At 45.3% G+C, this 26,313-nt stretch overlaps 4 protein-coding genes across 4 annotated transcripts; 1 reads left to right on the forward strand and 3 right to left on the reverse strand.

The window, feature by feature from the left end:
* Positions 1-11,006: 11,006 nt before the first annotated feature.
* Positions 11,007-11,369, reverse strand: LOC145418927 (histone H2A-like). The gene has a single exon (XM_080287184.1). It carries the CDS (start codon positions 11,367-11,369, stop codon positions 11,007-11,009), a length of 363 nt encoding a protein of 120 aa, XP_080143310.1.
* Positions 11,370-20,434: 9,065 nt separating this feature from the next.
* On the reverse strand, positions 20,435-20,845 carry LOC145419081 (histone H3). The gene has a single exon (XM_080287323.1). The coding sequence runs from the start codon at positions 20,843-20,845 to the stop codon at positions 20,435-20,437; it is 411 nt and encodes a 136-aa protein (XP_080143449.1).
* Positions 20,846-21,266: 421 nt separating this feature from the next.
* LOC145418979 (histone H4) lies at positions 21,267-21,578 on the forward strand. Its single transcript, XM_080287229.1, has one exon. The coding sequence runs from the start codon at positions 21,267-21,269 to the stop codon at positions 21,576-21,578; it is 312 nt and encodes a 103-aa protein (XP_080143355.1).
* A 1,817-nt stretch (positions 21,579-23,395) lies between these two features.
* On the reverse strand, positions 23,396-23,767 carry LOC145419154 (histone H2A). The gene has a single exon (XM_080287394.1). The coding sequence runs from the start codon at positions 23,765-23,767 to the stop codon at positions 23,396-23,398; it is 372 nt and encodes a 123-aa protein (XP_080143520.1).
* Positions 23,768-26,313: the final 2,546 nt, after the last annotated feature.

A 26,313-nucleotide genomic window follows, 5' to 3' on the forward strand; every position in this document is an offset into this window, starting at 1 on the left:
GGTGGAAGTCCCGAACTCTGCCCTCAACCCCCATCTGACTCGCTCCAGCTCTCCACAGCAGCAGGTGGAAGCGTGGAGGGTAGGCCCGGTCCTGGTGGTCAACGAGGCACAACCCCGGTCTTGGTGGTAACGGAGAGAGGGTCGTCGGCCGGGTATAAATGGGCGGAGGAGCCTCGATCTCCTGATGGACCGACCAGGGCACTCCTCATGATGGAAGGACAGGCCCCTCCCTCGGCTGATGCGGCTGCTGTGGAGAGCTGGTCCCGCCGGGAACAGCGGTGGAGGTGTTGCCTCGGCGAGAGGTGGACTGCGAGTGGTCACCCGCCGGTTGGTTGGTTAAATATTCTCCCCACAGCATGGTGGGGAACGGGCAAACAAAGAGCCCGTCAGAGAGTGGCGAAAATAGCTCCTATACAGGAGCAAAGCAGGGACGAAGACGTGCAGACAGGGCAAGGGCGGCAGAGGAAGGGAACGAGGCGGCGATGGAAAACAACCCGATGATCGAGGAGGCGAGGGGGAGAGCGGTAGACAGCGCGGCGCCGATGGAGAGGGTGCCGGCATGCTCAGGTCGAACCCCCAAACGACTCGGTGATGGAATGCGGCTGGCTGCTCGGATGTTAACAGAGGGCAGAGAGGGACGAGAGCGATGGACAAAACGGCGCCGATGGTAAGGGCGCCGAAGCTCAGGTGGAAGTCCCGAACTCTGCCCTCAACCCCCATCGGACTCGCTCCAGCTCTCCACAGCAGCAGGTGGTGGCGTGGAGGGTAGGGCCAGTCCTGGTGGACGCAAGGGGCACAATCCCGGTCAAGGTAGTATCGGAGGAATGGCGGTCGGCCATGGAAAGGGCGGACGGCCTACATCTCCTGATGGGCTGACCGGGGCACTCCCGAAGGTGGAGAGGACAGGCCCGCCCCTTGGCTGGTGCGGCTGCTGTGGAGAGCTGGTCCCGCCGGGAACAGCGGTGGAGGTGTTGCCTCGGCGAGAGGTGGACTGCGAGTGGTCACCCGCCCGCGACCTTCCCTTAAATACCCGTCTTCCCGATCCGGCCCCATCCCACCCGCGAATGGGAAGGAGGCAGAAACTGGGCTGCGATCTGGCAGCAATCACATATAAGGATTTCAGCAAGCGCGTATAGTTGGACTTTGATGCATGGTCGTGGAGTGTGCAGACGTGTTTCTCTGGCTCTCCTCTAGCTGCAGGGTTGCCTCACCGGCTTTAGCTTTGTTTTCTCCGCCACTAGGGCGTTTTTCAATAAAGTTAGGTTAGCTAGTACTAATTCTCCTCCCAGCCCTTTAGAGATATAGTAAGTGTCTATATCTGTTTCCTGAGATTGCCTTTGCTTACTCACCTCTGGAGTGTACCCCCCACTGATCGCTCTGGGGTGTGAGTTACACACGGGCGCGTCCTCCCGAGAGTGGTTTGAGAGGGTAATCTCAGATTAGGTGTGTGTTCCCTGGGCAATTCTCCCTTGGTCGTTTTTCTCTCTCTTCCCACTTCCCCCTCACGGGGGAAGTGGTAACTATGGCGGACGCCACTGCTGCCTCCTTCCCCTTCAGGGAGGGAGGTAGTCCTGACCGACCCCCGACTGTCTCACGGACTGACTAGCCCCAGACTGAACGGCCCCAGACACGTACCCGCCTTGACATTCAAGCAAACAATGCCTCTTTCGTCCTGATTCATGCGGTTGGTTCTACTCCCCTGTCCAGCCTCAATCCCTTCATCATCAAGAAGGTGATTGATGGGTGTGCAGGTGAGGTGGAACAAGTGAAAAAACTTGCAGTGGAGACCTTCTCAAAAACCATAAATTCTGCCCAGGTCAAGGATTTGCTGAAACTGAGGAAGTTCCACTGTCACGATGTCCAAACAACGATCCCGCACGCCATGAATTCCTGCAAGGGTGTTATCACCTGCAGGGATCTTGTGCTTATGGAGGAGGAAGAAATCGTACAGGAACTTGCTCAGCAAGATGTAATAGAGGCCAGATTCATCACAAGATATTCGGAAGGCATAAGGACGAAGACCGCAACAGTTGTTCTCACTTTTGGCAAAGTATCTCTTCCAGCCAATGTGAAGGTTGGATACGAAATTGTAAATGTTAGACCATACATCCCAAACCCCCTTCGTTGTTCAAAATGTCAGCTCTATGGACACCACGAAAAGGCTTGTCGGGCTTCCAACGTCGTGTGTGGCAAGTGTGCGACTGTAGGTCACTCTGCTGACAACTGTACATCCGAGACTGAGTGCTGCTTTCACTGCAAGGATGCTCACTCCACTTCCTCGAGGGCTTGTCCCAAGTGGAAGGAGGAGAAGGAGGTCTGCACAGTAAAAGCAACACAGGGCATTTCCTTCTACGATGCTAGGAAGAAGGTGAAGGAGTTGCATGCAACTCCCAAGCCTAATATCTCCTATGCATCGGCGGTTGTGTCCCGTCCCGTGATGTGCACCGTTGAGACACAGACTGACCTAACATTCGCTCCACATGCCCCACGCCCTACTCTCTCAGTCTAAGCCTCCTGTACGTTCCAACTCTCTGACAGACATCCCTATTGCCACTTCATACTCTCAGGCTGCCGCTGCTCCTTCGCAGTCAGTGCGGTCAAAACAGAAGCCTGACAAGTCAGATAAAATTAACTTGACCACCCTCACCAAACAGTCACGTCCTCACGTCCTTCCCGCTCCTGGTCCAGCGAGGGAGAGAAAGAATAGCTCTTCCTCGATGGAATCTGGGAGCCTCGTTATTGATGAGACTATGGAGATCTCCACAAACAAGCACCGGGATAGGTCCCCCGGTAGTCGCTCGCCTGCCGGCGGGAGACAAAAAAAGACTAAGCACACTGGCCCCCAACGAAAATCTTAAACCGTCGCTTTCACTGTATTACAGTGGAATTGTAGAGGTATTGGGAATAAGTTACACAATATAGCAATCTTGCATTCTATACACAGGCCAGACGTTGTTTGTTTACAGGAGACGCGCCTGGAGGATCACCCTGATCCTCCACAGTTCAGACACTATCACTCGTATAGAAGATATGAAGGTCACGGAGTTGCCATATACACACACAAATCACACCCACAAACGGAAGTGATTCTAAATTCTACTCTGGAAGCTGTCGCGTGCAGAGTAAAATTTAATAACACGTATCTGTCTATTTGCTCTCTGTACTGTCCTCCACATGGCCCCATTGATAGTGATGCTTTAAATTCACTAGTGGAACATCTCCATGGGAATAAGTTAGTGTTGGGCGATTTTAACGCCCATCACTATCAATGGGGTAGCTTGAGGATTGATGGTCGTGGGGAGCAAGTAGCCGACCTAATACTACAGTCCAACCTCTGTCTTCTGAACGATGGTAGAGCGACTCGTGTAGATGATCGTACTGGTAACTTTTCGGCCATTGACTTATCTTTGGCCTCCCCTGGTATACATCAAGATCTCTCATGGGACCCTTATGACGACTCCTTGGGAAGTGATCATTTACCCATCTGTCTTTCTTATACACGCGACATCATTTCCGACCCTCCACCTCCAAAATTTAACTATAAGAAAGCAGATTGGGGATCTTTCTCAAGGATCGCCAATTTAGATATATCTGGGGAGACCATAGATGTTAAGGTCGAAAATATAACTACTTCCATATTACACCCAGCTGAGGCTGCTATTCCCAAGACTTCTACAGTTCATGCGAAGCATAGAGCACATTGGTGGACGCCGGATTGCCGACAAGCATTAAGAAAACGCAATAGGAGATACAGGATTTTTGATAGTCAGCCCACTGAGGAAAATTTTATTGCATACAAACAGGCACGGGCTGAGGCAAGGAGAATAATAAGAAGGGCCAAACGTGACTCCTGGCGATCCTTTGTGTCCACACGGTGACTCGTGATTGACACCATTACGTAAAAGTCTGGTCCACCATAAGAATATTAAATAATAAAGGCCCATATTTCCCCATTACCACCTTTGCAAATAAATAATAACATCTATGACGAGCCCGTGGACGTTGCTAACATCCTCGCCAGGAGTTTTCTCATGTAAGTAGCTCAGCCAATTATGACCCGCGTTTCCAACATCATAAACGCACGGCTGAGCTACAGATATTAGACTTTGCCACAGAAGACGTAAACTCCCCGTACAACCAAGAGTTTACGCTAGATGAACTGCTCCTTGCCCTTAAATCCTGTAAAGACACCAGCCCTGGACCAGACACCATCACGTACGGTATGATCCAGCATCTTAATCAGGACAACCTGATTAAGATGTTAGCATTGTACAATGAGATTTGGGCGTCTCGAACGTTCCCAAACTCATGGCACTTTGCGCACGTCATACCGATACCCAAAGAGGCTGGTCGTCTTATGAATCCCACTTCATTTCGTCCTATTGTGTTGACTTCTTGTCTATGTAAGGTCATGGAACGAATGGTTAACAATAGGCTTCTTTTTGTTTTAGAGTCGAAGAATTTGTTAAATGATCAACAATGTGGCTTCCGTAAATACAGAAGTTCACTAGATCATTTTAATGAATTTGGAGCATTGTATTGCAGAGGCATTTGCCAATAAAGAATTCATGATAGGGGTGTTCTTGGACATCCATAAAGCCTATGACATGACCTGGCGACACGGTGTACTAATGAAGCTCTATGCTTATGGTTTAAGAGGAAATTTGCCTGTTTTTATTTCAAATTACTTAAGGGACAGAACTTTCTCTGTCAAATTGCCCCGTAACGTAACATCGGATATATTTATCCAGGAAAACGGGGTGCCACAGGGAAGTGTGCTTAGTCCTACTTTATTTAGTATTATGATCAATGATATTCTGTCATCAGCTCCCATCCCGAGGAATCTTAAATACTCACTCTACGCTGACGATTGTGCAATATGGCACTCTTCCCGTAATGCACAATTTTCGGCTGGGCGGATTCAAGCAGCCCTTGACTCCGTCCACCAATGGGCCTTGCAGTGGGGATTTAAGTTTTCCGTACGTAAGTGTGCCGCTATAGTTTTCACTAATCGTAACGTACCTAATTTGTGCTTAACTTTGGATAATCAGGCGGTACCTTTTCAAAATTCTGTAAAATTTTTAGGAATACATTTTGATCGTAGAATGAATTTTAAACTTCACGTTAATACTTTGCTTGCTCGTTGTGATAAACCGTTAAATGTCCTCAAGTACCTAGCGGGTACTACCTGGGGATGCCGACAGAAAATCTTTATTAATGGTGCATAAGTCCCTTATTCGATCGAAGCTAGACTATGGCGCACAGGTGTATGGCTCGGCATCCGATGCCACTCTGAAAGGATTGGATGTGTTGCAGAATAAATGTTTGCGAATGTGTCTTGGAGCTGTCCGGTGTACCCGTGTAGCTCGTATGGAAGTGGAGGCGAATGTGCCTCCCCTCCGTATTCGCCGTGACCACCTGGCCTTGTCCTATGGTGTAAGGACATTAAGAAAAAGTAATATCGGCAATGTGGCCTGTACCCCCCTGCGTCAATACCACCACCTTCTGCGGGGGGTGCGTGCCACTTGCCGCTCGCCTCCACTTACTGACTCAGGAGCTTGATGTGGACCCCAGTGACTGTGACAAGTTGGTGCTTAAAAATATAGCGCCTTGGGAGCCACCCGGCTTTACAGTCGATGTTACATGGCTCCCAGCACCAAAGGCCAAGGCGCCGGAGGCGGAGGTCCACCACTTGTTTCGTAACATCATTGTTCGTCACTTGGGGTCCCATCAATTGTACACCGACGGCTCCAAGTCGAGTGAATGTGTGGGTGCAAGTGTGTGGTCGACTGAATGTGCCCTCAGGTATCGGTTGCCGACTCATACATCTGTGTTTACTTCCAGAACTTTTTGCTATTGACAAAGCCATAGACTATGCTCTCAATTCTAGACATGACTCATTTGTCATATTTTCAGATTCAAAATCAGCCCTTCAGGCAATTGCATCTTGCACTACGGACTCTCATGAGATCCAGGGCCGCATCGTTAATAAGTTGCATTCATGCAACAAGTCATTCACGCTGATCTGGGTGCCTGGTCATTGTCGTATCTACGGCAATGAGCAGGCTGACTTACTGTACTTGCAAAGTCGGCTGTGGAGCTCGAGGAGACTTGGGACGTTCCTCGTGATCTACGGTCGAGTCTATCTCTCGGAAAGAAATCAATAAATCTTCTGTGGCAAGGTCAGTGGACCAGACTAAATATTCCAACTTGTAAGCCGTACCTGGGCGACTGGGACACTGCCAACCGTCCCAGTCGCCTAGAAGAAAAAGTGTTGGCACGGTTACGGCTTAATGCCACCATTGTAACCCACATAAAACCTTATATGGAAAGACGCTTCCCACCGCACTGTGACATCTGTAATGCGGTGTTATCTATCAGTCATATCATCCTGCGCTGTCGGCGATTTATTCGTGAACGCGCTTCACTTATAAATTACTGCGGCGCAGTAGACGTCCCCTTCACCCTTTCCACCATCCTGGGTGATGGGGACATTGTTATGACTGATAAATTGATGGCTTTCTTGAGAGAGACCGGACTGATCAGAGTGATGTGACTTTTTTACTGTGTGGTTATGGTTTTTATGAACAGTAAATGTGTATATATTGTAATATTAATTAGGGTTGACAGTTGACATATTTTAAATAGTTCCTCCTCCCACCGATCTATTTCTAATATAGATGTCCCCTACATTAAGCCAAATTCCTTGCCTGACAGTCACCAGCTGATGAGTGCAAGTGTGCAATATAGGAAGGTATTGGGCACTTGCAGTCGATGGTAGTCTGCTGGGCGAGGTTCTTCAATTTTTGTATAGATTATGTAAATACATTATATTATCTTGCTTAAGTTATTCTAATTAGGGACGACAGCTGACGTATATGGAAATGTTCCTGACTCGTCTGGTTCCCTTTCATATATTGATGTCCCCTATATTAGGTTGTGCCTCGACTGACAGTCATCAGGTGATGAGTGCAGGTATGTAATGTAGAAAGGCATTACATATCTGCAGTCGATGGTGTTCTCTTGGTCGAGGCTTTTTGAACATTAGTGTAGGTCTAGTTATTTGTCTCTTAGGATTTAGTATAGGTTAGCGATTTGTCTGTTAGGTGGTTAGTTTTAGGGTCTTTAAATTAGGTATTTTGTTTATAAGTAATATAAGGTTAAAAATATAAAAAATAAATTAAAATAATAAAAATAAAACTACAAAAAAATAATAAAATAAAAATTATTATATATAATATGTACGTGTGCATGAAAGTGTGTATGTTCATATGCATGGATGTGTGTATGTATGTATGTATGTATATATATATGTTTGTATATATATGTATATATGTGTCAATATCTATACATATATATATATTTGCCTTAATGACCAGAGGCTTCGGCCTCAATGGTCGATAAGCAAAAAAAAAAAAAAAAGCGTATAGTTACACTCATCACACATATACACAATCATTCTTTACCTTCCTTCCTTTCCCCCCCTTTTCTATACGTCATTGTATTGTATTGTATTGCGTATAGTTATCGACGGTTGCGTGTCGTATTCCATGGGAATGTTTGGGAGCTTACTTTCCTTGTCTGTTCACCCACCATGCGTATAGTTTAAACTAAGGCCTAGTTCCTGCCACCATGTGTCGTCGTCCTGGTTGCATAACACTCATCACATATACACAATCATTCTTTACCTTCCTTCCTTTCCCCCCCTTTTCTATACATCATTATTATTATATATGCGTATAGTTTAAACTAAGGCCTAGTTCCTGCCACCATGTGTCGTCGTCCTGGTTGCATAACACTCATCACATATACACAATCATTCTTTACCTTCCTTCCTTTCCCCCCCTTTTCTATACGTCATTATTATTATTATTATTATGCGTATATCACTATTAGAAGTTCCCGGTAAAATTCTTGAGAACATAATTAACAAACGACTTCGATACCACTTAGAACACACTAACCTCTATCATGAACATCAATATGGTTTTAGATTTAATAGAGGTACAACACAAGCCATTGCCATCGCCACCGAACACATATCTATCTACAAAGCAAACAAAGACCAATGCCAAGTAGTCCTTAGAGACATTTCTAAAGCCTTTGACAAAGTATGGCATCTTGGGCTAAAATATAAAATACTAGGACTGAATCTCCCAATGATAACAGAAAAACTACTTTGCGACTTCCTCGTTGATAGGAAAGCGAAAATTAAAATAAACAACCATTTAGGCCCTACCTTCAACCCAAATTGCGAAGTTCCCCAAGGAAGTGTATTATCTCCAACCTTATTTACTATTTACACAAACGATACCCCTCTATCAACACACGGCATCAACATCAGCTTTGCCGACGATATCACACAAATCACATATATACTATCCAGGCCCATCCAGAATCATCATGAATAATAGAACAAAGAACGAGGCAGAAAAAATCTGAGCGCCAGTTGTGAAATATCAGTTTGTTCCGTTTAGGAATTCCTATTATCGTAACTAACCAACTGCTTCCTACAATAATTTTGAAATATACAGATAACTGGTCATTGATTTATTGTTTTTTGTAACAATTTTACCTATTAGGTTTCACCTCGTACAGATATAAGGAAGAGTATGGACACTATCGCTGACCGAAAACTTCTGGATACTCCGCCGGCACTTCTTAGGCCGACTGTACCAACCCACACACTCAACAGGCGTACAGTAAATACATGCATGACATCGTATCATGCATATTCATGTCAGTCTATAATATGTAGGTACTGTACATACAACAACACATGTGCACAAATACATTTATACTGTGTGCGCAGTGACCTACACATGTACGTACGCACTAAGTCATGCTCACATACACACAAGCCCTCATACATCCGTACACACAGACATACATGCTCACAAAGACACACACATACACATACGTACAGTATAAACATACAACATACATACATACACACGCACAACTGCAGGTAGAAATCGATGGGTTCAGGTTCACTTTTTTTTTTTTTTTTCCCCAGTATAGTAACTGAAGGATTTACCGTGGGTTCGTGGTCACTGTCAAACCTTCATGACGGGTACAGAGCATCTCCTAATATGCAGCGGGAATGCCTTTCTCTTTGTGCAAGCCTGTGTACGTTTATGAGGGCGTGAGTGAATCAATCAGGAAGTAAACGAAACAGGCAAATAACGACTACAAAACCTGCGACGTGAACAACAGATCAACAAAATAAATAAACGAATAGGCAAGTTCCCCCTCCCCCCAAAAAAAGTAAATGAATGATTGAAAAAAGGATGAATGAATGAATGCATGTATGTAAGTATATAAGTACAGTTCATTCCTCCGTAAGTGTGTGTGTGTGTGTGTGTGTGTGTGTGTGTGTCCTCATACGTCCGTACACACAGACATACATGCTCACAAAGACACACAAATACATAGGTACAGTATAAACATACATACACGCGCACAACTGCAGGCGAAAATCGATGGGTTCAGGTTCACTTTTTCTTTTTTTTTCCAGCATAGTAACTGAAGAATTCACCGTGCGTTCATGCCGGATAGAGAGCATTTCCTAAGATGCAGCGGGAATTCCTTTCTCGTTGTGCCAACCTGTGTACCTTTATGAGGGCGTGAGTGAAGCGATGAGTAAGTAAAAGAAACAGGCAAATAACGAAAACAAAAACTGCGACGTGAACAACACATCAAGAAAAGAAATAAACGAATAGGCAAATATTCCCCCCCTTCAAAAAAAAAAAAAAAAAAGTAAATGATTGAAAAAAAAAAAAAAAGGATGAATGAATGCATGTCTGTATGTAAGTATTGGAGTTCATTCGTCTGTGTGTGTGTGTGTGTGTGTGTGTGTGTGTGTGTGTGTGTGTGAGAGAGAGAGAGAGAGAGAGAGAGAGAGCATGCTTCGCTGCGGAAAAGCAAGAGCTGATAAATGGAAACCTAAAGTGAGGGTCTGTCATCATCTCTCTTTGAAGAAGGGTTTTGTCCCTGAAAAGGGCCGAGATTTCTTTCGATCGAGGTGAGGGGCCTCTGCAGATGAACAAGTTATCTCTTGAATTTGTTGCTGTCACGGCCGTTTTCTCTAAGTGCCAAAACCCACCAATCACCCATCGTACAAGCATTGCATCAACCGCCATACAACCGCCGAGGCCTGAAATCAAATTTAAATGGATCCGGTTGGTACTTCCACGACCGCTAGTTCATTATATAGAAGAGGTGGTTGAAAAGGTGGCTGACACTCGCCTCCCAACAGTTTCACTAAGCAGGCCTCTACCGGAGCTCGCAGTTGGATGGCTGCTGCAGCTGATGATGATGATTTTTAATATTATTATTAATCTTGATGATGATGATGATGATGGATGGATGGATGGATGAAGAGATAGATGGTGGTGGTATTGTTTTTTGATTTTATAGTAACTAGTTGTTGCAATACTACTAATAACGAGAGAAATGAATGAATAGTATTTTCTTCATTATTACCATTATTGCTCTTATTTCGGGGTGTTAACCCACCATGGTCGTCACCACACGGATAATATATATATACTGTTGTATACATCACCATATCCTCTGTCACTGAACGACTTTGTCCATTCCTTCGATGGTGGGAGAATAGCCATCATCACCTGTGTTTTCATTCATCCACCCGGCCAGGCATTTATTTAGGAGGCATAATTATACAGTACAGTATTATGTAGGTGCAGTTGGGAACGGGACAAGACGCTATGTAGTAGTGGGAATAATAATATTATTAATCGACCTTCACTGATGTCAGTAGCTTCTTACATCCAACCGAACATAAAAATAGCCACAGACATATGCCAGCATTCAACTCATACCACATAGAAACAGACAGACACATACATACAGTATACCAACACATTCATCCATACACAAAGATGATGTTGGGCAATGCCAAAGTCTATTCTCTCTCAAGAAACGAATGTGGCTCCTAAAGGAGCCGATGGAGGTGAAGAAGAAGAAGAATTTCTGGGAAGCGTTTATTTCTTCTCCGTCTTCTTGGGGAGCAGCACAGCCTGGATGTTAGGCAGGACACCTCCCTGGGCGATGGTGACGCCAGAGAGGAGCTTGTTGAGCTCCTCGTCATAACGGATAACCAACTGCAGGTGACGGGGAATGATACGAGTCTTCTTGTTGTCATGGGCTGCGTTGCCAGCCAGCTCAAGCACTTCAGCTGCTAGGTACTCCATGACTGCAGCCAAGTAGACGGGGGCGTCTGCACCCACACGCTCGGCGTAATTGCCTTTACGAAGGAGACGATGGATCCTGCCGACGGGGAACTGGAGCCCAGCCCTGCCAGATCGGGACTTGGACTTTCCCTTCACCTTGCCACGTCCGGACATGGTAGTATCGCCTTTGTCGTCGTCGCTGGAGCAGGACCTTCAGGAGAAGACTAATGCGTCACCCGCCCGTGACCTTCCCTTAAATACCCGTCTTCCCGGTCCGGCCCCATCCCACCCGCGAATGGGAAGGAGGCAGAAGCCGGGCTGCGATCTGGCAGCAATCACATAAAAGGATTTCAGCAGCTTACTTTCCTTGTCTGTTCACCATGTTCACCGCGTGGGCCCTAAGCCGCCTGTACCGATTTAAAAATAAGCCTATAAAAATCAAAGCTCATCTTGTCAAGGCACTAGTCCTCCCAGTCCTAGAATACCCACCCATATCAACTCACACACTAAGCAAAAATCAGTTAAAACAGCTACAGGTCATCCAAAACAAGGCCCTTAGATTTGCGACGGATCAACATTATCCCTATACACTCAACACTGAGTAGATCCACTTAACAACCAAAACCCTACCTTTGAACATCAGACTCCACAGTCAAGCCAAAAAAGATCTGGGGAAAAATAGAAATCCACAGTAATAACATCTACAACGAGCTTAAGAACACCACCAAAGACAACAACCTTAATTTTCACAGATGGTTCCCAAGTAGCCTAAGAGCCATATCAACCGACCCACATCCTATATACTAAACGCTATGAAACTCTACGGGAACGGAAAACCAACTTCAACAAGTTACTCAAAGAGTACCCGCATCTAACAACATACACTGACAAGTGATCTCAAGAGACTGCAATACTGCTGCTAGTCACCCACAAACCACAAAACACCTACCTCAAAAACCAACGAAACCAACCGCCAGTTAGCTAGCTAAACAAGATTTTCGATAAAAAGGGGAAAGACAGACTTACAAATTTGCCTCTCAGAAACTCTGGTTTGTCGACTTTTTTTTTTTTTTCCTTCATGTCTTTCTTTTTCTTTCTTTTCGGCAACGGTGGTTTGGGATGGGCACGTAGGCACAATCGAAATGTTTTGAACTAGGGCTGGGGGTTAAAACAATAGCGACAAAATAAAAGAGTAAATATGGGCGTGCGGGCCTTCTTATTCATCTGGAGAACCAACAACAACGTACCGTCGTCCCAAGAAGTGACGGCACAGAGTCAGATTGCTTCGGTCACTCTCCACTGCCATACGTTCTATGAAAACAGTGAATATAAGGTAAACATTCAATGCCTTCATCACGTCATGCCAAATAACGTATATATTATATCGCGCAAATAATGATGTAAAATGAATAACAGGAGGCAGTGATATATTAGATGGTAACACTTAGTTATCTTTCCCGATTTGAATGAATGTGAAATGTATTAATTTCGCGCGCGGTGGCCAGTACGCCTATAACTCCCAGTCATTTTTTTTTTTTTTTTTTTTTTATAAACTCTAATGTCCTGCTGAACAGAAAATGCTTATTTGAAAGTTTTGAACTCAATGTTTGATTTATGAACCTCTGCATTTTATTACTCTTGCGAATCGATTATGCACTGAGGATATCAGACACTGACAGTAGGTAGCATTCTCCAAGGAGCTCCGACTCTAATGTAGGCAAATTTCGATATATTTTTTTTTTTTTTCTTTTTTTTTTTTTACCGATAGCCCTCTGTCTTATATGAAATAATCCTGAGATTTTTTTCATGGGAAACTGGCTAAAGGCAGTGTAATAACTGCATGTCCTTGAGTGAATGTTATCTCCTTTCGTGCGTGTTGATCGAAACATTTATAATAGCTTACTGGCTTACGCCTCCTTCCCGCTTTCTGTCGTCGTCCATGGAGACATTGGAAACGGAAATAAATGACTTGAAATTATTCCCTCGTATTGTAACGGAAATTATTATTTTATAAATAATCATTAATCATTTCCAATGTTTATTGAAGCTCGCTTTTGTTCAGTCTTACGCAACCCAAAAATCACTACCTGCTACCATGCTAGATTTGAACTCCACAAAATAATTATTCCCGACTCTTCCTGAGCGCCAGTTGTGAAATATCAGTTTGTTCCGTTTAGGAATTCCTATTATCGTAACTAACCAACTGCTTCCTACAATAATTTTGAAATATACAGATAACTGGTCATGGATTTATTGTTTTTTGTAACAATTTTACCTATTAGGTTTCACCTCGTACAGATATAAGGAAGAGTATGGACACTATCGCTGACCGAAAACTTCTGGATACTCCGCCGGCACTTCTTAGGCCGACTGTACCAACCCACACACTCAACAGGCGTACAGTAAATACATGCATGACATTGTATCATGCATATTCATGTCAGTCTATAATATGTAGGTACTGTACATACAACAACACATGTGCACAAATACATTTGTACTGTGTGCGCAGTGACCTACACATGTACCTACGCACTAAGTCATGCTCACATACTGTACACACAAGCCCTCATACATCCGTACACACAGACATACATGCTCACAAAGACACACACATACACATACGTACAGTATAAACATACAACATACATACATACACACGCACAACTGCAGGTAGAAATCGATGGGTTCAGGTTCATTTTTTTTTTTTTTTCTCAGTATAGTAACTGACGGATTTACCGTGGGTTCGTGGTCACTGTCAAACCTTCATGACGGGTACAGAGCATCTCCTAATATGCAGCGGGAATTTCTTTCTCTTTGTGCAAGCCTGTGTACGTTTATGAGGGCGTGAGTGAATCAATCAGGAAGTAAACGAAACAGGCAAATAACGACTACAAAACCTGCGACGTGAACAACAGATCAACAAAATAAATAAACGAATAGGCAAGTTCCCCCTCCCCCCAAAAAAAGTAAATGAATGATTGAAAAAAGGATGAATGAATGAATGCATGTATGTAAGAATATAAGTACAGTTCATTCCTCCGTAAGTGTGTGTGTGTGTGTGTGTGTGTGTGTGTGTGTGTGTGTGTGTGTGTGTGTCCTCATACGTCCGTACACACAGACATACATGCTCACAAAGACACACAAATACATAGGTACAGTATAAACATACATACACGCGCACAACTGCAGGCGAAAATCGATGGGTTCAGGTTCACTTTTTTTTTTTTTTTCCAGCATAGTAACTGAAGAATTCACCGTGCGTTCATGCCGGATGGAGAGCATTTCCTAATATGCAGCGGGAATGCCTTTCTCGTTGTGCCAACCTGTGTACCTTTATGAGGGCGTGAGTGAAGCGATGAGTAAGTAAAAGAAACAGGCAAATAACGAAAACAAAAACTGCGACGTGAACAACACATCAAGAAAAGAAATAAACGAATAGGCAAATATTCCCCCCCTTCAAAAAAAAAAAAAAAAAAAAGTAAATGATTTAAAAAAAAAAAAAAAAAAAAAAGAGGATGAATGAATGCATGTCTGTATGTAAGTATTGGAGTTCATTCGTCTGTGTGTGTGTGTGTGTGTGTGTGTGTGTGTGTGTGTGTGTGTGTGTGTGTGTGTGTGTGTGAGAGAGAGAGAGAGAGAGCATGCTTCGCTGCGGAAAAGCAAGAGCTGATAAATGGAAACCTAAAGTGAGGGTCTGTCATCATCTCTCTTTGAAGAAGGGTTTTGGCCCTGAAAAGGGCCGAGATTTCTTTCGATCGAGGTGAGGGGCCTCTGCAGATGAACAAGTTATCTCTTGAATTTGTTGCTGTCACGGCCGTTTTCTCTAAGTGCCAAAACCCACCAATCACCCATCGTACAAGCATTGCATCAACCGCCATACAACCGCCGAGGCCTGAAATCAAATTTAAATGGATCCGGTTGGTACTTCCACGACCGCTAGTTCATTATATAGAAGAGGTGGTTGAAAAGGTGGCTGACACTCGCCCTCCCAACAGTTTCCACTAAGCAGGCCTCTACCGGAGCTGCAGTTGGATGGCTGCAAGGCAGCTGGATGATGATGATTTTTAATATTATTATTAATCTTTATGATGATGATGATGATGGATGGATTGGGATGGATGAAGAGATAGATGGTGGTGGTATTGTTTTTTTGATTTTTATAGTAAACTAGTTGTTGCAATACTACTAATAACGAGAGAAATGAATGAATAGGGGTATTTTCTTCATTATTACCATTATTGCTCTTATTTCGGGGTGTTAACCCACCATGGTCGTCACCACACGGATAATATATATATACTGTTGTATACATCACCATATCCTCTTGTCACTGAACGACTTTTTGTCCATTCCTTCGATGGGTGGGAGAAATAGCCATCATCACCTGTGTTTTCATTCATCCACCCGGCCAGGCATTTATTGTAGGAGGCATAATTATACAGTACAGTATTATGCGTAGGTGCAGTTGGGAACGGGACAAGACGCTATGTAGTAGTGGGGAATAATAATATTATTAATCGACTTTCACTGATGTCAGCGTGAAAAGCTTCTTACATCCAACCGAACATAAAAATAGCCACAGACATATGCCAGCATTCAACTCATACCACATAGAAACAGACAGACACATACATACAGTATACCAACACATTCATCCATACACAAAGATGATGTTGGGCAATGCCAAAGTCTATTCTCTCTCAAGAAATCGAAATGTGGCTCCTGTAAAGGAGCCTGATGGAGGTGAAGAAGAAGTAAGAATTTCTGGGAAGCGTTTTATTTCTTCTCCGTCTTCTTGGGGAGCAGCACAGCCTGGATGTTAGGCAGGACACTCCCTGGGCGATGGTGACGCCAGAGAGGGAGCTTGTTGAAGCTCCTCGTCATAACGGATAACCAACTGCAGGTGACGGGGAATGATACGAGTCTTCTTGTTGTCATGCTAGGCTCTGCAGTTAGCACGAGCACAGCTCAAGCACTTCAGCTGCAAGGTACTCCATGACTGCAGCCAAGTAGACGGGGCGCGTCTGCACCCACATCGCTCGGCGTAATTGCCTTTACAGAAGGAGACGATGGATCCTGCCGACGAGGGAACTGGAGCTCCAGCCCTGCCAGATCGGGGACTTGGACTTTCCCTTCACCTTGCCACGTCCGGACATGGTAGTATCGCCTTTGTCGTCGTCGCTGGAGCAGGACCTTCCCGGGGAGAAGACTCAATGCGTCACCCGCCCGTGACCCTTCCCTTAAATACTCCGTCTTCCCGGTCCGGCCCCATCCCACCCGCGAATGGGAAGGGAGGCAGAAGCCGGGCTGCGATCTGGCAGCAATCACATAAAAGGATTTCTCAGCAGCTTACTTTTCCTTGTCTGTTCACCATGTTCACTGCCGTGGGCCCTAAGCCGCCTGTACCGATTTAAAAATAAGCCCTATAAAAATCAAAGCTCTATCTTGTCAAGGCACTAGTCCCTCCCAGTCCTAGAATACCCACCCATATCAACTCACACACTAAGCAAAAAATCAATTCACAAAACAGCTACAGGTCATCCAAAACAAGGCCCTTAGATTTGCGACGGATCAACATTATCCCTACTCACACTCAACACTGAGTAGATCCACATAACAAATCCAAAACCCTACCTTTGAACATCAGACTCCACAGTCAAGCCAAAAAAGATCTGGGGAAAAATAGAAATCCACAGTAATAACATCTACAACGAGCTTAAGAACACCACCAAAGACAACAACCTTAATTTTCACAGATGGTTCCCAAGTAGCCTAAGAGCCATATCAACCGAACCCCACATCCTATATATACTAAACGCTATGAAACTCTACGGGAAACGCGGAAAAACCAACTTCAACAAGTTACTCAAAGAGTACCCGCATCTAACAACATACACTGACAAGTGATCTCCAAAGAGACTGCAATACTGGGTTGCTAGTCACCCACAAACCACAAAACACCTACCTCAAAAACCAACGAAACCAACCGCCAGTTAGCTAGCTAAACAAGATTTTCGATAAAAAGGGGAAAGACAGACTTACAAATTTGCCTCTCAGAAACTCTGGTTTGTCGACTTTTTTTTTTTTTTTTCCTTCATGTCTTTCTTTTTCTTTCTTTTCGGCAACGGTGGTTTGGGATGGGCACGTAGGCACAATCGAAATGTTTTGAACTAGGGCTGGGGGTTAAAACAATAGCGACAAAATAAAAGAGTAAATATGGGCGTGCGGGCCTTCTTATTCATCTGGAGAACCAACAACAACGTACCGTCGTCCCAAGAAGTGACGGCACAGAGTCAGATTGCTTCGGTCACTCTCCACTGCCATACGTTCTATGAAAACAGTGAATATAAGGTAAACATTCAATGCCTTCATCACGTCATGCCAAATAACGTATATATTATATCGCGCAAATAATGATGTAAAATGAATAACAGGAGGCAGTGATATATTAGATGGTAACACTTAGTTATCTTTCCCGATTTGAATGAATGTGAAATGTATTAATTTCGCGCGCGGTGGCCAGTACGCCTATAACTCCCAGTCATTTTTTTTTTTTTTTTTTATAAACTCTAATGTCCTGCTGAACAGAAAATGCTTATTTGGAAGTTTTGAACTCAATGTTTGGTTTATGAACCTCTGCATTTTATTACTCTTGCGAATCGATTATGCACTGAGGATATCAGACACTGACAGTAGGTAGCATTCTCCAAGGAGCTCCGACTCTAATGTAGGCAAATTTCGATTTTTTTTTTTTTTTTTTTTTTTTTTTTACCGATAGCCCTCTGTCTTATATGAAATAATCCTGAGATTTTTTTCATGGGAAACTGGCTAAAGGCAGTGTAATAACTGCATGTCCTTGAGTGAATGTTATCTCCTTTCGTGCGTGTTGATCGAAACATTTATAATAGCTTACTGTCTTACGCCTCCTTCCCGCTTTCTGTCGTCGTCCATGGAGACATTGGAAACGGAAATAAATGACTTGAAATTATTCCCTCGTATTGTAACGGAAATTATTATTTTATAAATAATCATTAATCATTTCCAATGTTTATTGAAGCTCGCTTTTGTTCAGTCTTACGCAACCCAAAAATCACTACCTGCTACCATGCTAGATTTGAACTCCACAAAATAATTATTCCCGACTCTTCCTGAGCGCCAGTTGTGAAATATCAGTTTGTTCCGTTTAGGAATTCCTATTATCGTAACTAACCAACTGCTTCCTACAATAATTTTGAAATATACAGATAACTGGTCATGGATTTATTGTTTTTTGTAACAATTTTACCTATTAGGTTTCACCTCGTACAGATATAAGGAAGAGTATGGACACTATCGCTGACCGAAAACTTCTGGATACTCCGCCGGCACTTCTTAGGCCGACTGTACCAACCCACACACTCAACAGGCGTACAGTAAATACATGCATGACATTGTATCATGCATATTCATGTCAGTCTATAATATGTAGGTACTGTACATACAACAACACATGTGCACAAATACATTTGTACTGTGTGCGCAGTGACCTACACATGTACCTACGCACTAAGTCATGCTCACATACTGTACACACAAGCCCTCATACATCCGTACACACAGACATACATGCTCACAAAGACACACACATACACATACGTACAGTATAAATATACATACACACGCACAACTGCAGGTGAAAATCGATGGGTTCAGGTTCATTTTTTTTTTTTTTTCAGTATAGTAACTGACGGATTCACCGTGCGTTCATGACGGGTAGAGAGCATCTCCTAATATGCTGTGGGAATTATTTTCTATTTGTGCAAACATGTGTACCTTTATGAGGGCGTGAGACAATCAAACAGGAAGAAATCGAAACAGGCAAAAAACGACTATAAAACCTTCGACGTGAACAACAAATCAACCAAGGAAATAAACGAATAGGCAAGTTCCCCTCCCCCCCCAAAAAAGAAACTAAGTAAATGAATGATTGAAAAAAGGATGAATGAATGAATGAATGCATGTATGTAAGTATATAAGTACAGTTCATTCGTCCGTAAGTGTGTGTGTGTGTGTGTGTGTGTGTGTGTGTGTGTGTGTGTGTGTGTGTGTCCCCAAACGCCCGAACACACAGACAAACAAGCTCACAAAGACACACAAAAACAAACGAACAGTATAAATATACAAACACACGCACACCTGCAGGTGAAAATCGATGGGTTCAGGTTCACTTTTTTTTTTTTCTTTTTTTTTTCCCCCAGCATAGTAACTGAAGGATTCATCTTGCGTTCATGACGGATAGAGAGCATCTGCTAATATGCAGCGGGAATGCCTTTCTCGTTGTGCAAACCTGTGTACCTTTATGAGGGCGTGAGTGAATCGCTGAGTAAGTCAAAGAAACGCAAAAAACGACAACAAAAAATGCGCGTGAACAACAGATCAACCAAGGAAATAAACGAATAGGCAAGTACCCCCTCCCCCCAAAAGAAAATAAGTAAATGAATGATTGAAAAAATGATGAATGAATGTATGTAAGTATATAAGTATTGGAGTTCATTCGTCCGTAAGTGTGTGTGTGTGTGTGTGTGTGTGTGTGTGTGTGTGTGTGTGTGTGTGTCTCTCTCTTACACGCCCGTACACACAGACATACTGATGCTCACAAAGACACACAAATACATACGGTACAGTATAAATATACATACACACGCACAACCGCCGGTGACAATCGATGGGTTAAGGTTCCCTTTTTTTTTTTTTTTTTTTTTTTTTTTTTTTTTTTCCCCAGCATAGTAACTGAAGGATTCATCTTGCGTTCATGACGGATAGAGAGCATCTGCTAATATGCAGCGGGAATGCCTTTCTCGTTGTGCAAACCTGGGTACCTTTATGAGGGCGTGAGTGAGTCGCTGAGTAAGTAAACGAAACTGGCAAATAACGACAACAAAAAATGCGACGTGAACAACAGATCAATCAAAGAAATAAACGAACAGGCAAGTTTTCCCCCCCCTCAAAAAAAAAAAGAAAGTGTAAATGTTTAAAAAAATAAATAAATAAATAAAATAAAGAAAGAAAAAAAATGAATGCATGTATGTAAGTAATGGAGTTCAATCGTGTGTGAGCATGCTTCGCTGCGGAAAAGCAAGAGCTGATACATGCAAACCTAAACTGAGGGAGGGTCTGTCATCATCTCTCTTTGAAGAAGGGTTTTGGCCCTGAAAAGGGCCGAGATTTCTTTCGATGGAGGTGGGGGGCCTCTCGCCTTAGGCGCGCTCGCCACGGATGCGGCGGGCCAGCTGGATGTCCTTAGGCATGATTGTTACACGCTTGGCGTGGATGGCACACAGGTTGGTGTCCTCAAAGAGACCGACCAAATAGGCCTCAGACGCCTCCTGCAGAGCCATGACGGCAGAGGACTGGAAGCGCAGGTCAGTCTTGAAGTCCTGGGCGATCTCACGGACAAGACGCTGGAATGGCAGCTTCCTTATAAGCAGCTCAGTGCTCTTCTGGTAGCGACGGATCTCACGCAGGGCCACAGTGCCAGGCCTGTAACGGTGGGGTTTCTTGACGCCGCCGGTGGCAGGGGCGGACTTGCGAGCGGCTTTGGTGGCCAGCTGCTTGCGAGGGGCCTTGCCTCCAGTGGACTTACGTGCAGTCTGCTTGGTACGAGCCATGGCGCGCGACTGAGGAGGGAGCTGTGAGACGAGCGAGAGTGTTGGCGCGCCGCGCCTGGCATACGCTTTTTATGTGGCCTGCCTCCGGACTGGCGGCGTGTGAGTGGTCGGGGTGTGATGTACATGGCGGTGATTTACTGTTCATGCTTTCTCGATGCCATTCCTGGTTTGCTTGCAAAATTTGGCATGCCCTGTGGCGTGACCTGGCTACGACGCCTCTCTAGGATTGGCCTCCTGGGAGCTGGGGTTGGGCCTGGGCCTGAAATCGAGGTTAGGTGGATAAGGTTCGTACTTGCACGACCGACACTGCGTTATATAAGGGTGGTCGGCGAGCGGGGTCGTCATCATTGTTGGTGCTGGGAGCGGAGTGGACACTCACTACTACTGGGTCTGAGGAGCAGTAGCAGCAGCTGTAGACACTATGACTGGTCGAGGCAAAGGCGGCAAGGGTCTGGGCAAGGGAGGCGCCAAGCGACACCGCAAGGTGCTTCGTGACAACATCCAGGGCATCACCAAGCCTGCCATCCGTCGTCTGGCTCGTCGTGGCGGCGTGAAGCGTATCTCGGGCCTGATCTACGAGGAGACCCGCGGTGTTCTCAAGGTGTTCCTCGAGAACGTGATTCGCGATGCTGTCACCTACACTGAGCACGCCAAGCGTAAGACCGTGACCGCGATGGACGTGGTGTACGCCCTGAAGAGGCAAGGGCGCACCCTTTACGGCTTCGGCGGCTAAGAGGCTGCGTGCATAACTGCATGGCACTATTCCACCTGGCCACGGCAAAGCACACAATAAACAGCAACCCCTGGACCTCTTTTAGAGGTCCACACCTAATTTCTGTGAAAGAGAATGAATGAAGGCATAGTAGTATAAGTAAATGCAGACGTTGAGCAGGTTAGGTAGCACCATTTTCTCTCTCTCTCTCTCTCTCTCTCTTTCTTTTAATGTAACAGATATGAAAACATGTAATGCAACCCGACCAACTCTTACCACACCTAACATAACCAAACCAAACCAACCATAACCTAACTGAACCATACCAAACCTCTCTCTCTCTCTCTCTCTCTCTCTCTCTGTCTGGCAGTTAAAAAAAAAAAAAAAAAAAAAGGTGGGGGTATTAGGCAACTGTCAATTTGGCTACTACATCTTCTAATTTAAATGGACGTCTGCATACATATACATTATCACTTATTTTGCTGGGCCATTGCTTTCTCTGTTCCTCTGGTCTACTCCCCCCCCCACCCCCATTTCAGGAAAGCTTTCTCCATACCTATCAGGGCAATTTCCATCCTGTTGCGAGAGCATCTCCTCTGCTGTGCTCCGGGAGTCGCCTCCGTAAATCGTGAAGGCAAATCCCACTAATCCAAGGTATTTCTGCCTTCATATGCACGAGCAGCAGCAGCACACTTGAAGGATGCACCTAGAGTAAAGAAGACACAGTCAGTCACGTCGGTGAGGCACCACAAACGGTGCATGATATGAATGCCTAAGTGTTAGACAGACAGAATGTCTGCATATGAACAAGTTATCCCTTGAATTTGTCGCTGTCACGGCCGTTTTCTCTAAGTACCAAAACCCACCAATCACCCATCGTACAAGCATTGCATCAACCGCTGAGGCCTGAAATCAAATTTAAATGGATCCGATTGGTACTTGCACGACCGCTAGTGCATTATATAGAAGAGGTGGCTGACAAGGTGGCTGACACTCGCCTCCCAACAGTTTCACTAATCAGGCGTTCACCGGAGCTCCCAGTTCGATGGGTGGTGGTGGTGGTGCTGCTGATTATTATTATTAATCTTTGATGATGATGATGATGATGATGATGATGATGATGAATGGATGGATGGATGAATAGATGGTGGTGGTAGTGGTGGTTTTTGATTGTGTAGTAACTAGTTGTTGCAATACTACTCATAATGACGAGAGAAATGAATGATAAGTATTTTCTTCATTATTGCTCTTATTTGGGGGTGTTAAATCCACAATGGTCGTCACCACACGACTAATATATATATATATATATATATATATATATATATATATATATATATATATATATACTGTTGTATACATCACCATATCCTCTGCCACTGAACGACTTTGTCCATTCCTTCGATGGTGGGAGAATAGCCATCATCATCATCATCATCACCTATGTTTTCATTCATCCACCCGGCCAGGCAGTTAGGAGGCATAATTATACAGGACAGTATTATGCAGGTGCAGTTGGGAACGGGACAAGACTCTATGTAGTAGTGGGAATAATAATAATATTATTATTATTATTATTATTACTCCACCTTCACTGATGTCAGTAGCTTCTTACATGCAACCGAACGTAAATATAGCCACAGACACATGCCAGCATTCAACACATACCACGTTATAGGCACATACACAAACATACAGTATACCAACACATTCATCCATACCCAAAGATGATGATGATGCTGTTGGGCAATGCCAAAGTCTATTCTCTCTCAAGAAACGAATGTGGCTCCTAAAGGAGCCGATGGAGGTGAAGAAGAAGAAGGATTTCTTGGAAGCGTTTACTTCTTCTCCGTCTTCTTGGGGAGCAGCACAGCCTGGATGTTAGGCAGGACACCTCCCTGGGCGATGGTGACGCCAGAGAGGAGCTTGTTGAGCTCCTCATCATTGCGGATAGCCAACTGCAGGTGACGGGGAATGATACGAGTCTTCTTGTTGTCACGGGCTGCGTTGCCAGCCAGCTCAAGCACTTCAGCTGCTAGGTACTCCATGACTGCAGCCAAGTAGACGGGAGCACCAGCACCCACACGCTCGGCGTAATTGCCTTTACGAAGGAGACGGTGGATCCTGCCGACGGGGAACTGGAGCCCAGCCCTGCTAGATCGGGACTTGGACTTTCCCTTCACCTTGCCTCCCTTGCCACGTCCGGACATGCTGCTGCTGCTGCTGGAGTAGTAGGACCTTCAGGAGAAGACTAATGCGTCCCCGGCCCGCGCGACCTTCCCTTAAATACCCGTCTTCCCGATCCGACCCCATCCCACCCGCGAATGGGAACGAGGCAGAAGCCGGGCTGCGATCGGGCAGCAATCACATATAAGGATTTCAGCGAGCGCGTCAGGAGACAGGACGTGTGTGCTGGGCATTCCCCAGGTCCTGTCCTCCCCACTTACTGTTTTTTAATCAGTCCATACACCACTGACCGGGCTAATGTATGGCCCGGCCTGCACTATATGTGCAGGGAAACTTTAAACGAACGAACGAACGAACGCGGCCCCCCACACACACCACAAAGCCAGTCAGGAGACAGGACGTGTGTGCTGGGCATTCCCCAGGTCCTGTCCTCCCCACTTACTGTTTTTTAATCAGTCCATACACCACTGACCGGGCTAATGTATGGCCCGGCCTGCACTATATGTGCAGGGAAACTTTAAACGAACGAACGAACGCGGCCCCCGCTCCTCCATCAGTCTCTCACCAGCTGCCGCACCGAGCACATCTCTCTGCAGAGACCTGCAACCTTCCACTAGCCTGTAGCCAGAAGCATACAGCGCTCTAATTGGAGGGCGTCGGATCTCCTTCGGGATTGGAGGGCACGCGATCCGGCTTTCCCGCGCCATCACCTGATGTGTTAACATCCTCGCTCCATAGTGAAACGTGGATAGCGTAACCCAAGACTTCCACAGCTGTCTCTCCTCCAGCTCAGAGATCGATTTTCACGTCACAGCTTAAGGAAACTTTGTGTTTTCTCTTTTTTTTTTTTTTTTTTTGTATCAGCTGCTTTCCGGCTGCCACTTAGAGTCCCTGCCGTAGTACGACGCCGAACCCTGAAGGGATACCGTAGGGTATTTCCATGAAGGGGGGCCTTAGAGGCCTGGTTATAGGAGGCGGCAAGGGTAGGCATTCTGTTAGGGCTAGGGTTAGGTAAGTCCCTCACGGGGCAGTGTCGGGGTACTCTCACGACGTCCTCTAGAGGACGGGGAGTTAGGCCCCCCGGCACTGTAGGGAACCGCCGGATTGTAGCTGATAATTTATTTATCCTGATCGATTCCTTCGTTGTTCTTGCTTAAGCATACATACCGATTTACATTCATACACTCAAGTATATTTAATTTCATTTGAATATACATGTGTGTAAGGGTGTATATATGTATGTGTGCCGCTTAGAACTAATGAATGAACGACTGAGTAAATAAATACCTCCCACATATATATATATCTATCGGTTAGATACATATATATATATATATATATATATATATATATATATATATATATATATATATATTTTTTTTTTTTTTTTTTTTTCCGCTGTGTTGAAAATCTCGAGCATGGAGCCCACGTCAGCCAAGACACAGACAGCTCCCGCACCGACATCAGCAAAACCACGCCTGACCGGACCTGACTACGATCCTGAAGATTTCTTTGACTCTACCCCGGTTATGGACACAGACATCTCCCCTCGAACCTCCGACCACGACTCTGCCAACGCCACCGACCCCACGAGCTCCGCACATCCTCACGGAAACCCCGAAACCTCCGCCCAAGAGCCTTCCCCACCGCAAGACGACAATGAAGGCTTCACCCTTGTTCAAAAAAAACGACGACCGGCTACCAAGAACGCCTGCCCTCTGGGACCACCAGCCACCTCCCCCTCTGCTGCAAAAGCTCACACTGCATCAGCCACACCCCTCATCCCCCATGCCCACAACCACCAGCAAATGCAACCCCCTCTCCCCACCACACAACCTCATCACAAATACCCTGCCTTCATCATCACACCAAACGAAAACTTTTCATGCACGTATGACATTGTCACTGCCATAACCGCTGCACACCCCTCCCTCAAATTCAAAACCATTCAGTTAAAAAATATGGACACAGCCATTGTCCCACTGGATGACGCCACCCATAATGCACTGACCACCCTTGACTCCGTGGCTGGGGAAGCAATCAGCATCCAAAAGCGGGATCCCAACCTCAGTCTACACAAATACGTACTTACTAAGTACCCAACTTCTTTTTCCATGACAGCCATCCTAGTTCACCCCATCGTCGAAAACGCAGAACGCTGCCATGTCAAAGGACAAGCAACAAGGCAGGTGATAGTCTCCATGCGTGGCCCTGTTCCCCCTGTCCTCGACCTAGGAACATGGGGCAAATACCAGCTGCGCCCCTACACACCAGAACCCCTACGTTGCTTCAACTGTCAACGTTATGGACACCACCAGACACGATGCTCCCGCCCGCCAACTTGTGCAATGTGCAGCGGCCGCCACTCCACCCAGGCTTGCCTTACCAAGATCAAGGCTCAGCAACCGGTCGCTGCACGCTGCCCAAATTGCAGCGGGACCCATCACGCATGGAACAAGGCCTGCCCGATCAGAAGGGAACGTGTTCAGCTGGGGATGGAGAGGGAGGTGCGCTGGGTCCAAGGCCACCTCACGGCTCCCCTAGCACCTTCAAACACCTTCACCTGGGG

This window comes from Coenobita brevimanus, chromosome 117, assembly GCF_032717465.1.
Source record: "Coenobita brevimanus isolate Jiangsu-jjx chromosome 117, ASM3271746v2, whole genome shotgun sequence".
Taxonomy (NCBI): domain Eukaryota; kingdom Metazoa; phylum Arthropoda; class Malacostraca; order Decapoda; family Coenobitidae; genus Coenobita; species Coenobita brevimanus.

What these genes read in the sequence shown, in the direction of transcription:
- LOC145418927 (XM_080287184.1), bottom strand. Translation starts at nt 11,369, where the DNA reads ATGTCCGGACGTGGCAAGGTGAAGGGAAAGTCCAAGTCCCGATCTGGC.
- LOC145419081 (XM_080287323.1), bottom strand. Translation starts at nt 20,845, where the DNA reads ATGGCTCGTACCAAGCAGACTGCACGTAAGTCCACTGGAGGCAAGGCC.
- LOC145418979 (XM_080287229.1), top strand. Translation starts at nt 21,267, where the DNA reads ATGACTGGTCGAGGCAAAGGCGGCAAGGGTCTGGGCAAGGGAGGCGCC.
- LOC145419154 (XM_080287394.1), bottom strand. Translation starts at nt 23,767, where the DNA reads ATGTCCGGACGTGGCAAGGGAGGCAAGGTGAAGGGAAAGTCCAAGTCC.